This window comes from Equus przewalskii, chromosome X (assembly GCF_037783145.1).
Source record: "Equus przewalskii isolate Varuska chromosome X, EquPr2, whole genome shotgun sequence".
Taxonomy (NCBI): Eukaryota; Metazoa; Chordata; class Mammalia; order Perissodactyla; family Equidae; genus Equus; species Equus przewalskii.
The window spans coordinates 112,100,316-112,115,951 of NC_091863.1; the positions used below are offsets into that span (position 1 = coordinate 112,100,316).

The 15,636-nt window shown below is 36.4% G+C and overlaps 1 protein-coding gene across 9 annotated transcripts in view; it reads right to left on the reverse strand.

Annotated features, from left to right (window-relative positions):
• Positions 1 to 1,333: 1,333 nt before the first annotated feature.
• The window catches only part of ATP11C (ATPase phospholipid transporting 11C), a 172,655-nt gene continuing 158,352 nt past the window's right edge, over positions 1,334 to 15,636 (reverse strand). Inside the window, exons 28-32 of one of the 9 annotated variants that reach the window (XR_011536062.1) lie at positions 12,934 to 13,087; positions 12,749 to 12,814; positions 7,401 to 7,491; positions 6,611 to 6,715; positions 1,334 to 3,963 (exon numbers count right to left, since the gene is read on the reverse strand). Coding sequence is in view for 4 of the 9 variants with exons in the window: in XM_070605248.1 (XP_070461349.1) it covers positions 6,614 to 6,715; positions 12,934 to 13,087 (256 nt within the window). In the remaining 5 variants the exon portion in view is untranslated. Of the gene's footprint in view, positions 3,964 to 6,610; positions 6,768 to 7,400; positions 7,492 to 12,748; positions 12,815 to 12,933; positions 13,088 to 15,636 lie in introns of all 9 variants that reach the window. The other 8 variants (XR_011536060.1, XR_011536061.1, XR_011536063.1 and 5 more) reach the window with 8 other exon arrangements.

Here is a 15,636-nt window from a genome sequence, read left to right on the forward strand (position 1 = left end):
GCCCATGAACTAGGAAATGAACACACATTTCCTTGCCTCATCAGTTGCTGGGAAAAATGTATCAAATTAATAAAAAAAAGTGAAATAATTAAGCCTCCTTTTTTTCTGACAACTATTCCCAGAACTCAGGCCTTCAAGCTTCATTAGTATGCGTCCAGCACTTCAGCCATGGACACATTCACTGAATAACCATAGTGATAACCTCAGCCCCTAACCTTTGCATGTGCTTCTTGTTGAAGGGGCCAAACCACTCAGACCCTCACAATACTTACTTTATTGGCCAACGCTGGGCAGACTCAGCAGTGAGGCAGCTCCCCGCAAGACTGGATGGGGGAAGGGAAGGAAGCCTGAACAGACGAATTCCAAGAAGGTAGAAAGAATCTAAGACACATCTATGAAAATTTGGTAAACGACAACTATTCACTTAAATAGTCAAAGCAATAAAAAACCCTTAATATAAAAATAACAATGTTTTTGTCTGAATAACAAATGATATTTTACAAAGCATTTTGACCTTTACCTTATTTGACTACCACTCACCTCCAAGACACCATTTTACAGGTAAGAAAGAGGGAAATGGCTCTAAGCGGCAAAGCTGAAACTTTAACTCAGGTGTCACTTTCAAATACAGCACATTTCCCACTTAACAAAAAAAGAGGAAATGCACTAAATGTAGGTCAAAGACTAACAGGATTAAAAGGATACAAAAACACAGAGACTGAAGTGTAAAAATGTAATGCAACCAGCTACAGTGGAGAAACTTTAGTTTCTTAGCTGTCAAGGAGAGCAGGTTTTTTTCAAGAAAAGGGACTTTCCAATAATTGGATGCAGGCTGAGCAATGTCACAGGAGGGGTGAAAGGGGGAGGGGGAAGGGCAGAGGGAGACAGGGAGAGAGAGGTGTACACACATACCCCTTTGGACCAAGCTTCAAGCTATTGTAAAATCCCCGCATCTTTGGCTACTTACGAATGAAATAATTTCAATGGGATGGAGACACAGACCACATATCACACAACCTCCAACGTGTGGGCAGCAGCAAGTACACTGCCAAGCACACAGTAGATTTTCAATATGTATTTGCTGATTTGGCTGGACTTTCATCTATGCAGTAACAAGATAGAGTCTTATTCAAAACTCCCACAAATATTGTAACCTTCTCAAATTAGGTATAGCCCTAAAATGCGAGTTGAATGCATGTAGAAATGGTCAATCTTTTGTGAACTGTACGGGCAAAGTGGAAACTAGAAACTTATTTCTCATCACCAATTTGCTTCCATGTTATTTTTATGTCCAAGTGAGACCTTTCCAAAGAGGAGGCTAAAATATCAATCATATCATACCAAAGTTTATTGATTACATGAAACAAAAATTTCTATAATGAAAAAGGCAAGTTGCATTCATAAAAGATGGCATTCACATTCATTATAGAAAGCAACAACGTAGATGTAAAAAATTGCTTAAGTGAAAAATGTAATATTGCAGTCCCATTTTGCAAGCTGAAAAATGATTTTGTCAACACTTGCATAAAATCTGCACATTTAAATATTGCATGTTATTAAAAAATTCCATCACTAAATTATTATGAATTCTGCAAATTTAGGCTTACATTTATACTGTTGCTGGTGTAAATGTGGTAGGTATGGAATTTGTTTTCAGTTTAGTAGATAACATCCTCAAACAACGGACAACAGTTGTGAAAATTACAAGGACATTTTGATAGTTCAAAATTATTCAAATGATGGGTAGATGATCCTATTATTACATTTTTCCCCTTCCTTTGTCACAAAATAAGGTGGTTAGATTGTAGTGCTAGGAATACTGGATGGCTTGCTTCAAGTTATTCAACTGCTAATCCCACACTAGGCATGTTTTAGCTCATTAATAAAATATCTTTCAAAAAGGAAAGTCAGTCCCTCAAGGACCTAGGCCATGATATTACATATCATTGCCATTGTGAATTTGAGCTGCAGTGTAATGTGTAGCTGAGACATGACTCTAAATCCTTCTTACTCGTCCTCTAGGCTGCAAGGAATTTTACAGGCCACCAGTTCTCTTTCCACTATCCTGGATATTCTGATTATGTCAAATCTCCAATGGTTCTGCATTAACCAAGCCTCTCTCTCTCTATTCTGGCTCTCTTATTTGTATTCACAGTCCCTACAGTTCTTATGTAAAACAACAATAACAATACAGCAACAGCTATAAAAACTAGAACAGTAACAACAACAAAACATTAAAAAGCTTTCCTGGGTCTGATTTTTTAGCTCTTTGGAATAGGCCAAGAATATACAGATTTTGTTTTCACACTGCCTCAAATACGGGCTACCAGAACACAGCACATTTAGGTAAGGTGTGAATGACACCTAACAAAATACTCAAAAATAATACTGATAGATGAGGACAAATTAAATAATGAAAAAGGGTCAGTGACGATGGAATGGTTTCTGACAACTGAAATTATGTCCTTTCTAGAATTTAAGAAAAATTACACCTAAACATTCACACAAAATATACACAGAAGAATCAAATGTGCCATATGGACTATATAAATACACTGCTATAGATTGAATCCAATACTTTTCAAATTAGGTACAATATAAACACAAATAATAGTACAAGCATGCCAGAAAGACAATCAAAAATGGAAACTGGTATGAAAACACTTTTTAAAAGACCATTTCAATCTAGTAGTCAAATATAGTCATTTATATCCAAAAGAAGTATTTAATTTTAATATTTAATAAAGACATTTCACATTTATTTTTGTTTTAAGTGAATTATTTAGGAGGCTAAAACCTCCATCTAGTCCAGTAAGTCGAGGACTTTACCAAGGTGAATTCTCATGGATTAGAGCTAGACCATCACCCTAGCCAAGTTTGCTAAGAGAGACAACATTCATGTTGAGTCATGGCTCTGGAGGCTGAACCACCGTCTTGGGATGGATCCCTTCTTCTCAAATTGGCAACTTAAAGAAAAGTGCTGCATATATGCACAAATGCACCTCTTTCAAATAAAAAACGTTAACAGTTTAAAATAAACTATTCGTCCTTCCTCTCCACAAAAAATTATAAAAGACTGATGTTCAGAATGGTCCTCATTTTAGTGTAACTATGGTTTTCTCCACTTGATCTCAGATCTCAGTAAAATTAATGTTGGAAAAATCTGTTATCTCTTAACTATTTTGAGGGGCTACTGATTGGGAATGTCTTATTTTCAAATCTAGTAGCCGTACACCCATTAAGTGGGTTTTACTTCAGAAGAACAAAATTAAATAAATATATTTTTTTGATTCTCACAAAAATACCCAGGATCAACATTCTTTCCACTAAGAGTTTAAGGTATTTTCTGGCAAGGATATTCTATCAAGACAAAATAAGCATGTGGGTGAACAGAAAGGATTAACTATTCTATCTGATACACTGATATCATTTAGTCTTCTTGTATTTTCAAGTATTCTTTTCATATGTTAAAAAAAATAATTTAAGATTATCATTCAGCAGGAACAAGAAATGTGATCCAAACAGCCTATTTCTTCTGCCAGGCAAAAAAAGTAATATTAGCAAAATCTATTCATTCCCATTGCATGACTTCTACTTTATACTACTGTATTTAAATCCATTCAGAGAGTTCATGGGTTAAAAGAGCACCCATTTGGTAGTTATATTATTCTATCTAAAGCCAGAAATTCTAAGTATTCTTGCTTTCAACTTTCATATAATTCGTAACTTAGAGCTTTGGCCATAATGGCTACTTACAATAACTGTAAATGCTTAAGAGAGTCATTTGGTATTTTAATGGACATTTATTTTGAATCCTAGATATAAGAGAGTGGTTTAGTTTGTTGCATATCGAATATCCTGAGATGATAACTTTTTGTAGTTTTCTTCATGCTTTCGTTTTTAGCTGAAACCACTGTCAATATGCTTGTAGGACAATAACATAGGCAGTTCAAGATTCGGATTCTGAAAAATTTAAAATATACAGAGTTAAAAGGTTTATTTTAATAATATTATGAAACCATCTGTTCAGCATTTTCAAAAATAAATGAAGTAGTAAATTTTGCTATGGGAGTAAAGCAGCTATCTTAACAAACTGCCAAGTTTTATTCACATGCAGGGGAAAAAAAAAGAATGATACAATAACCAGTATTTAATCCTTTCTTCATCTGTCAGCTGAATAGATTCAGACTTGCTTTTTGCTTTTGGACCGCTCCAGGGTTCTCCCAATAATTGTTCCTACTAGGACTGTCTACCACAGCAGAGGCTGAGCAAACCAAGATCCCTTCCTCTACTCTGTGGGCTCCTTGAAAACAAGGACATTTTACTTATCTTTCTGTCTCCACCACCTAGCACGTAGCAGATGCTCAGGATATGTTGAATGAATGAATTGATTACTGTTTTTTGGATGTGTTAATTTTGACAGAGAAGGTCTGAAAATATATTCAGTTTTGAAAGATTGTTGTGAAAGTATTTTTCCTTTAGTGAAAGAAACATATTTCCTTTCTAGAATATTGAAGCTAATTTTCTTTTGGTAGATCATGTATCTATGAGTCAATTGACTCTTGGGTTTTTCTTATTCATTTTTTTAGAAAAGGAACCACAGAAATTTCCCTAAGAAATCTGCAGATTCTTCTCCGCCCTCTAAACATTATCAAATGCTATGATTGGGATGGGACACGATGGGACAACTGATCACTGAGTGTAAATTAGGTATATTGAGAAGTGGAAGTCCTACATCAAAGGAGGGAGTCTAACTTTGATTCTCCACTCTAAAATCCAACCTTTTTAAACCTGAGTAGTGGAGGGCCTTAAGGAGTGTGCTCTTTTCTTCTTCTTTTGGTGCACCTTCCTTGCCATGGTTGGACCAGAGTCCTCTAGAATACCTTCCATTCCTTTTTATGTTCCATATTCTCATATTATTAGTTCTTCAGGTAGCAGGATCATGGTGACTAACCAAAATAAGGTTGCTACTCACACTGAGAACTTACAAAAGGAGACAGGCAGTCCCCTTATCAACCAAGGGACAAACTCAGTGGCTAAATTAATTGCCAAATATTTTCTTTGGAGGAGAAATAATACTACATGAAAATATATTCCTAGAAGAAATAACTACATTACAAACAAAACAACTGTTTGAAAAAAAACAACCTTCCTCAGTTCTATGTTAGGCATTGTAGGAGTTAAGGCCCTGGAGAGGCCAAAAGCAGCAGCAGTGTCTGCTACTCAGCTTAGTTCCTCAAACTACAGATCAAGCTAAAGAAAGCAATCCAGGGGGATACAAAATTAACTGAGAACAGTAGAGCTAAAATAAAATGTACTACACAGCTTAGGACAAGGCTATCTGGGACAAAAGGGTCGAAGACTACTGGGAAGCATATTCATCACTGAGGAAAAATATAAGCAGAAGAGTGGCTCAAAATGGGTAAAAAGATGCTGACTGAGGCAAAATGAGTTGGCTTCCAAAATAACCCTGCAGATGCACACTGTGAGGAACTACAGGAGATGGAAAAACCAACGGATTCAATCTATTAGTTCAATTTTTATTCTTCACTCTAGAGTGGGGAAGTTGATAGCTGATAAAAAAAAATGGGCCTATGAGGTGGACTTAACAGTTGTTAGCTTCAAAGTGAACCGACTTGCAATTTCATTCATGATGATCATTAATTTTTATGTGTGCATGAAAGATGGCCCTGCCCTAAGCTGTATAGAGTTGTTTCTAAGCTGACAAGCTCATAAACCTTATTCATGAATTACTCTAAATTCCCATGGATGGATAAAAGACTTCTAAAGGCCTGGGGTGACTGAGGCCCTTAGAGTGGGAAACATAGAATACACATAGAGGAGTCATTCTGAGTTCAAGGATTCCTCCCATGGCATATCAATTACTCCCCAATATTTTTTGGGGGGTAAACGTAACAATATGTTATAAAATGAAATGACTCATTTTTGGAAAAATTAATTATGAAGCATTCTATATAATTAGGCTAGCATCCCCCTGAATGGCTAGGAAACATTTTACCTTTGAAAGTTGAAAACATTTAGCTCGAATAAAACTTGACATTTAAAAAAGTGATTAGAGTATACTGGTTCATTAATATCTATTTGGGGATCAGACATTTACAAGGACATTAAGTGTATACCTGCAAACACACAGACACAGCACATGGAGGTACAAACACATTGAATTATTTTCACATAATTCCCAAAAGAACATGCAATGCTAAACTGACTTGATATTATACAGATGCAAATTTGGAATATTTATTTCCAATTTTCCAAATGATCTTTTAAAATCAAGATTATATTTCCTGATCTGTATTAGTGAGGCTTTTCACATGATGGCACTGCCAGGACAACTTGCCCTTTACAAATTGAATATATTGTATTACCCTTCAGCTCTGGAAAACGCCTAAAATTTTATTTGGGGGCTTAGCAAATTTAAAATATATGTTTCCCCATATTCCAAGTAATGCATCTTTATATTTTTGCAAAGAATAGTATAAAGTTCACCACACCAACAGCAGAGAAAATTTAGAGTGATATTTTATTGTTTTTATAATGCTGTTAATCTGTTTCTTTAAAGCCAGCCCACTCGTTTAACACTAGGTACCTGTTACAATATATTAGATTCGTCTGAGAATGTTCGTAAAAGAAGAGGTCTGACTGAAGGTCTGGTGGATAATGAGTCAGATGCCCTTTTACAGCTCAGATTTCTCTGTAATAGTGAGGTAAAGATACTTAAAGCATTTGAAGATTGGTTAACCTACCTGGTGATAAAAATGTAGAAGAGAAAAATCATTTCCTATACACTACTCTTCTGGCCAGAAAGTACAAATGATTATACTATAGCAAATGCAAAACATTTAAATGAATACATTTAAAGACCTAAGAAAGCCTCCAACTCAAACTGATTTGTTTTCATGGTAGAAGTATAAAGACATTAATTAGTAGTATGTGGCAAACTTGGGTTTTGGAAATGACACTGGCAGGTTATGTGGTAGATGAGTCAATATGGTTTGATTGATTAGTAAACCTTACCATCCTTTTGGTGAACACCTCTGAGAGTTGTGCCGGTGCTGTGAGTGTATCGAACCAAGAGAAATTTGTGCAAAACATTCCTGTCTTGGTGAACAGACTAGCTCTAACATGCTGTGGCTTCCACTGCGTACCAGGAATCAATGGGATTAGAGACTTATAGTTCAAGCTTTTGAGAATCACTTGCTCTCCAGTGTGACAATTTGAGAAGGTGAACAAATGATTAAAGGAAAATGACAAAATACTCAAGTATCAATAGAAGATATAAAAATGAATCACAAGAAGTAATTTTTCATTAGGAATCAGAAAATGGTGTCAAGCAAATGAGGATGCAAGCAAGTTGGTACATTAAGAAAGGAAATCACCTTATTCACTCCAAGAGAAACTGTGATTGCTGGAGGTTTGAGAAAGCATGAAGATAGTAGATGTTCCTGAGGAAGGGAGGCGTTTCGTTACCTTGTTCACAATTGCACAAAAGGTGGAAAATTGCAGTTGAGAAAAGAGAAATGCAGAAACCAAAAAAAAAAAAAAGTAAATATTCTCTGAAAGTTAAGACATTTAAAAAGAAACCTTGAGAATTCGAAGTCAAAATGACATGTTAGTTTCGAAGGCGTTATTTTCTGAGGTAAATGTAGAGTTAGAGTTAGGAAGAGTCTGGTTATATGTGCAGATTACTATTTCTCTGTATATCAACTTAAAATTATTTTGTTAATGGGAATATTGACTATTTTGAACAAAAAAATTACAAAATATGCTTCTCATTGAAATAAGGCTTATCTCTAATGATTAATTCACTAACCTACATTGTTCAAAATCCATTGGTCAGAGAGTCACGCCCAGGATCCATCACCAAACTATCTCCCCTATCCAAAGGCAAATACAATATAAAGAGACTGACTGCCCTTAGGCAGCTGCAGGTTGAAAACCGAATCAAAACCAACACAATGGGAAAACATTTGATGAAACCAACACTTCAGTCCCAGCATCCTCTGGAACAATGCTTAACTTCCTTTATTCTAACATAATTTGATCTGTGTCTGTCTTTTTCCTACAGATACTCTTTAAAAGGGTAGGCTAAAGAATTATGATTTTTTCCTTGAAAACCTAGAAAAAGTAAAAATTGATAACAAAGTTTAATCAGAAAACCTAAGAGGTTATTTTTTTTCCTTCTTAGTCTGTGCCTAAAGTTATAAGCTAATTTACATACTTGGCTTTGGCATTGCCCAAGCAAAACAGAAGATGAGTTGTTAACTATGGGGATGAGTTTAACAATTCTGATAATCAAGATTACCCATATTATCTACTTAGTGACTAATGAAAATAGGCTTAAAAAAAGAAACCAGCTAAAGTAACATATGTATCCAGCAGAGTCTAATAAACTTTTAAAGGCAAATACTTTGATTTATTCATATATGATTTAACATAACTACATTTTTTTCCTGTTTATATTTTACCTTAAATAAAGTTGGTGATATGTTGGTAACATGCAAATTACCAATTGATAAAGCTAGAGAAATATTTAGTTTCTGAGAAAAAAATTTTAAATTGCTCTGTTTTCCATTTTGTGGGCAAAAACTTTGCAATAAGATTAACATAATACCAATCTCCCCACCCCCCGTGTTTAACATATAAGCCTAACTATTTAAGACTGTAAACGATAAGCACATTTTGGTCCGCTCAAAACCTTGTATCCAACCATCAGAGATAAAAGTATTTCTATGAAGCAGAAATTTTAGGGGTTAATAGATTAGGTTACTTTATAAAGGAAAAAAAGGAAATAGGAAAGTACAGAAAGCAGTAGAGGGCATGGAAAGAATATCTAAAGCAATCAAAAATTGATATAGCTAGCAATTGGTGGGGGGAAGAGGTGAGAAGGACAGGAGATAATGAGCTAAAACATTATGACATTTCCACATTCCTTTGCAGTCATCTAGAGAGCTCTGATGCCGGCTAAAGTAGCAGTATGTCAAAGAGGCCAATGCATAAAGGTCCACCTCAACAGCCACGACATTAGGATTCAACTTCGGTTAAGTCAGTTCATAGGGCTATTACACCCTCAGAAGCCATGGTTGTATGTGACACTGTCAGAATTGCAATAGTAATCATCATTGTCACCACTGTTATTATAAGGATAAGTTGTATTCTCCCAAATTTTCAAAATGCTTTCTCTGGGAATTTTGCTCAGACAGCTGACATTCTTCCTCTTCCTGTCTTCTATTCTGAAAGAGCTCCCTGCATAATGGAATATTTCTTTTTGTTTGTGCAAACATCCCATGTGAGGCATGGCCATGTTCCTGGGTCCATTCCCGTAAGATTACAGTGTTTCCACATCTAGTAGTCAAAGTCAAGGCCTCCCATTTGATCCTGATGTTTACATGGGAAAACTTATATAAAGATATGTGGAAAATTCCATTGAAAATAGGAAGTGGCATTTGTTACTTGGACAGAAAGTCCAGGCGTATTTCACTGATTAAGAGACAGCCCAACAATTGTGCTTAGAGGAGACACAACTTTTTGAAATACCCCAAATCCTAAACTTTAAATTTCCTTTGCTGTGTTATCCTGCTGTTCCACTGTTTAGTGCTCAATGGTAGTTTCATCATATACTATCAGCAGCATGGCGATGCAGCTTTGTCAATTTATAAGCTAAAGAAAAGCTCTATGATATTTAATGATGGGATTTTAACTCAAAAATTAACCATATTGCTAAAAATATAGCTGAGGAATACGTAGCTTAACTAAGTGAACCTATTTTTGAAGACAGCAGAATTCACGCTAATGTCATGACAGAACTCAGGCTGTGCTGGAGGCCACCATACCAGCCTTTTTACTGGAGGCTTCAGGAGGTAGTGACTCGGATCTTGAAATAACTCAGTTGTATTATAACAAGCCATATCATTGAGTCTACTATTCTGCTTTATACCTGCTTATGGAAGTGTTCCCTATGAATCCCCTTTATAAGTTAACTAGAGTGAGAGCTCCTGTGAGCTGGGGCCACATCTGATTCATCCCTGAATTATCAACACCTAGTACAGTAGGTAACTTACGGAGGACCCTCAGGCAATGTGTGGTGAATTGAATAGAATTCAACAGAAGGTTGCTCTTATAATTGTTAAATGTAAATAGCTTAGCTTCTTTCTCAAATGCCAGAGACATTTTAACTACCCACTGCTGAGTTCCCTTCTCAAAGCAGCTGCCAAGACCCACGTGAGGATAGCACTGGCAGCCTGCGTGCCACAAGTGTTTCTGGCTGTGTATACAAAGGATCCAAGACGCTCACTGGTTGAAGTTAGGGGGAATCTTCTACATCCGTAGGGGGCAAACTTCATGCCATTAGGGAGCCTGTCAGATAGGAGGCTGATCCAGTGTAAAAGAATCTTTCGCCTCTCTTTAAAATGAGTCCAGTGCCTTAGCACAGGATATTAAACAAAGTAGGAAGTCATCCAGGATGTCAGACTATTGCTCATTAAGAAACTCTTTCTCCTTTATCTTAGAAGTGGCCTATGCCTCTTCGATATGGCCAAATGGGGCCTTATGTAAACAGATGTGACTTATCAGAATAGCCGTGGCTGTCATGTTTCAGTTGGCCTTTATGCATTCATATGCACTACTTTGCTCTTGCATTTTCTCACAAGGAAAAAAAAATAAAAGAGGCAGTGCTGCTGAGTGCCCATAACAGTTTGTCTCGTCTGCAACTCTCGAAATCCCAGAGTCTGAAAAACCATTTAGCCTTTCAGACATTGGATGTAAAGAGAGATGTTCATCAGTAGGCGGTTCAATACATGTTTATTGGTTCAATGAGGGTAGGAACAAATGAATGAATGATTGAATGAATGAAGGTGATTATGAAAATTCTCCTGGCTGTTCTAGCACATCAGCATGCCAAGCTACAGCACAGACACTAGCATTCTTCCTATCATGGACATAACGCATGGTAAACAAATTTCATGCTAAACCCCTGGCAACATTCTATGCTGCTAAGTAAAAAGGGCTGCAGTCTCCGAACTCCATGCTTTCAACAGAAGTTCAGAATCTGCAGTTTGCACATAAAGAAAATGTTCTAAGTCTTTATCTGGGATTGCTTTGTAGCATCCCTCCATTTATAAAAAACATTGAACATATTTAAAATATTTAATGGCTATTTAATTTATATAAAAGTCACCCCCAGCCAGTGTCTAATTATTTTAAAAGTGAGAGCCTAAGGAAGAGGATAAGATGCTATGTTTTAAGGTTCTGATTTCTGAGATTTTTGTGTCATCTTCAGAGCATGAAGCTGACTGTGAGCCATTATTTAGCATGAGCTCCATTACCCCAAATAAGAAAAACATTCAAGAGCACCCCAAAGTGTATTCCCAAGTAAAGACGATGGAATAGCACCTCAGAGATCTTTTTCAGACAAACTGTCTATTATAACAAGGTACTAAACTATTCCTGTGACATTTTTTAGTTGGCTTCATGCAAATTGCCACTTGAGCCATTCTGGGAGGAACCTGTTAGATCAACCTGTTTTACCCCTGTTCAACTGATATTAAGGTACAATCAGACAAGTAAATTGTCACTTTCCCATCCTAAAACTAAACACCAGGCTGGAGGGAATTAGCCAGGGGTCTATTGGAAGGATTAAAGAGTAGACTCAGGCAGTCTTAGCTAGGTTAATGCTATGTCCAATTCCACTCATAAGTTCATGCAGAAGCAGGGAGTTAAGGCCAGTTCTGACCACCCAACTGTATACTGATTGGCCTACATACCAAGAATCAGTGTGGCTTATGCCACTGATGGTCTATTGCTACTGAGTGGGGCTGATACTGACTTGTATCATGAAGCCTTTCTGTTATACATCTAATCACTGAAGATTTTCCCATTAGTTTCTTACGTCTGCATAATGCCAACCACTGGATTCTATCAATTCAAAAGGAACCCCCCCCCCACCCCGCCACAAATCAGACAAATCAGTTTTGTGGCTAAACTGGTTGGCATATTTGATCAAACAGGTCAGGAATATAAACCTTAGACTATTTCCTAAAAATATTGCCTTGGAGGGGGCTACAAGATCTAGTTGGTGTCAATATGATAGAAACAGGTTTTGTTTGGCAAAATGAGCTAGTCGTGGCAGGAATATGACATATTTAATTAACCTGGTGGTCAAAATTTGCCAAAAGTTTTATTTTTCAGGCTAATCTACCCCTTTCACTTTAAAGGCCTTTTCAAAAACGTTCAAAAGATATCAGACAATGCAGGGCCAAGCAATTAGGCTGACAGAGGGTAATAACTTCTCATTCCTGCAAGAAATTTACAATTTAAGCAGCAAAAATAAAACCACACTCATAAAACAATCCTGAAGTTTTACAAGTATGCTCAGGAGGGTAAGGATGTAGAAACCACATCCAAGGAATTCTCTTTGTTTCAAATATACTGCTGGACAGACAGGGCTAGAAGCAACACAGAGATTAAGCAGCACTATAATTAAAGAAAGGGGAAAGGTTTGAAAGAGGCAAATTGGGATTATCAACTGAAAAAAAATCTGCAAACAACCCACAGGGAAATTTCTAGGCTTAAAGCTGAAATGTTGGTGTGGAAATTCCTGGTGTGAAAATTCTAGGCTAAATTTTTTAAAAAATCATTTTTTTCTGTTTAAAATTCCATATGGAGCATATGAGATACTTCATATGGACTGCTAAAGGTCACACAGAATACTATTAAGGAATCTACTTACCACCTGCATTGGATAACGAAGTTTTTACTATACTTTTTATGCAGAAGTGGAAATTAAGTGATGAACCTGTAAGGAGGGGTTTAACATGCTGTAACTAATGTAATTATCTAAATAAGATTTTTAGTTCATGGCAGATACTGAAGCCCCTTCCAAAAATCATGTTATAATATAAACTTAGTTCTTACCCTGGCACTTCTTCTTCTTACATTCTTTAATACAATCAGGAGAATCTCAGGGAAAAGGCTGATAAATATTAGAAGAATTATGGCCAACCATGTGGATACAGAAGACAGCATTTGAGCAAATACGAAATACATTCTCTGTTGTTTGAGAAAAGGCCTAGAGTGAAAAGAAAATACATAATGGAAAAACAAATCAGTTCCTGTCATATGAAACAGAATTGTAATTAAACTGTCTTTTGTATTTAAAAGGAATCTTCGTTATGCACATTGATAAAAATAATTCTCTTCAGAACGTCCCAAAAGTAGTAAACATATTTCACTTATTAAATGTTTGGAAAGAAAAGGAATGATAATGTAAGGGGGGAAAAAGGTAACAAAATGCATTTGACTTGAAAACAACCAAGCAATCAACCTTAAAGTTGCCAACTGGAAAATATTTGCATTAGAAAATGCTAGAACTTCAAAGATATTCAAGAGAAATGATGGTTAATTTTTATGCTAACAAGCACTTTACTTCCTCGGCTGTTTTATCAATATGAGAATGGATTTGTGCTCTACATTCAGAAATTTAAAAGACATTTTTATTATAACCCACTGCCCAAAAAACCCTATGTAATATAAAAAGGACTGCAGAGCTTCTCTCTGTTAAATGGGTGGAATCTACCATTCTCATCTACAAATATATAGTGAGTAACAGTGTGTGCCAAGTAGGTTGACAGACAGAAGAATACTGCTAATAGGACATTAAGCCTTGGCGTCCAGAAATACAGGAGGACCCCTGATTCTGATGTTGGATTTCATTCAAAACTATCCACTGAACTATTAGGCAGACATTGAGAAGCACAGCCAGTTTCGCTTCCCCTGACTGAGCTGGACCACAGAGAGCCTGATTAGGCTAACTTAAATGTTGGTGGAAGCTGAGGGGGAGAAGTGCAAAGCAGCTGCTCAAGGTCGGGAAGCATATCAGACCATCCTCAGATTAGAGCCCTAGGTAGGTAACTGGTTGGTCCCATTTATCAGATCATGCATAGTGCTCACTGAAGATAAACTGATGTTTGTGCACTCTTATGTAGCATGATAAACCCAAGATAGTGGCTCTACATATATGAGACTAGTTGTGGAATAAGAAGTGAGCAGGACAGTGAGCTCAAGAAACTTAGGACGTCTGGGTTAAACAGGCGCTCTAGGGTCTACCACACACAAACAATTTCTGAAGAGTTCCAACCCCATTCTAATTCTGAAGAGTACCCTGACTAATTTTCTAGGCCATTAACTGAGCCACACTAAGGGTCCAGCAGACAACTGACAGCTGGTCATAGGGTATTCTTTCACACAGTACCCACAATACTCTGATTAATATCCCCAGATTTTTCTTTTTTACCTCAATGTCATCTATGGACCTTTGCAGGGGAGCAGTAAAAAACAAAAGATACTATTCCTGGATTGGGTTTGGGGCTCAGAAATCATCATTCTTACTGCCTATCCCCAAAGAGGGGTGTGTCACAATGCCTCGGGGTTGAATATGTCCAGAGATATTAGCTGCAATCAGCATTTAGCTGAACTTTCACACGTGAAGTTTCTAGTCACATTTTGCTGGTTGCTTTATAATATAAATTTTATATTCATGTAGTAGGTCAACTCAGCTCTATAGGCAACAAAATAAAAGAGATTTATTAATATTTCAGTTAGTAAGTATCTCTAATGACTAGCAACAGGTGTGACACTGTCTTAATTATGTAAAAGATTTATTTTAATCAATAAGGATAGTCTGTGGAAAGAGCTAGAAACTTGTTTAGTTTGCTTGAAACATTTTATTCTTGTAGAAGTTTTGCATAATTAGTTCAGAAGCTGATCACTCAGATTCATAGAACTGCTGTACTCTGGGCAGACCTACAATTGTATATTACGTTTGGTTAATCAACTTTGATTCATTTGTATATTATTAAAGAAAACAGAGACTTCCTTCAGCTTCAATAATTACCTGCATAGGTGCCAAATATATGCTGTAATTACACTTTTTGGAGCTGCTACTTCCTTAAGTGATTAGGTTTTTCATACTTTTATTTCTTAAGGCTTTTATTTTAAAAACCCTTTCAAATCAGCAAGAATTTCTTCTAATTAAGTCTCAAGGGACATAAACATGGTCCTCACATCTGTGTGATAACATGGAATGTTTTGTACATATGATTTTGCTCAAACCAGTGAAAATATGTACTTCTGGAATCTCACCCTATGGCTTACTCTAGCCATGCTCTCTGCTGCTGGCATCCTTGTCATGGGAAGCTACTGATTAACAAAAATAACTGTTGATATTTAAAAACAAAATAAAGGCATCTGGGAGTAAGGAAAGGAGGTGAAAATCTAACTTATTTTCATTCCTTATAACTCTCCCAATTGTGGCTTATGTGTCCCTCAGTGGACTCTAATCTCTTTGAAGCAGGGGTACATCTATTCATCTCCGTATCCCATAGAGCGTCTCACACAAAATGGATTCTGAACAAGCATCTATTGAACTAAGATGAACTGAATGAACTTTAAGGCCAAGCTGTAGAGTCTGCCTTTACCCTTGAAAATAATGAGATGGTGATTTCAAGATATAACCCTTTGAATATTAAGTGGCATACATTCTATACCTTGAGCACATCTGTAGTAACAAGAATGACAGTTCTATATCATAAAGAGAGAATAGGGTCCAAATGGATCATA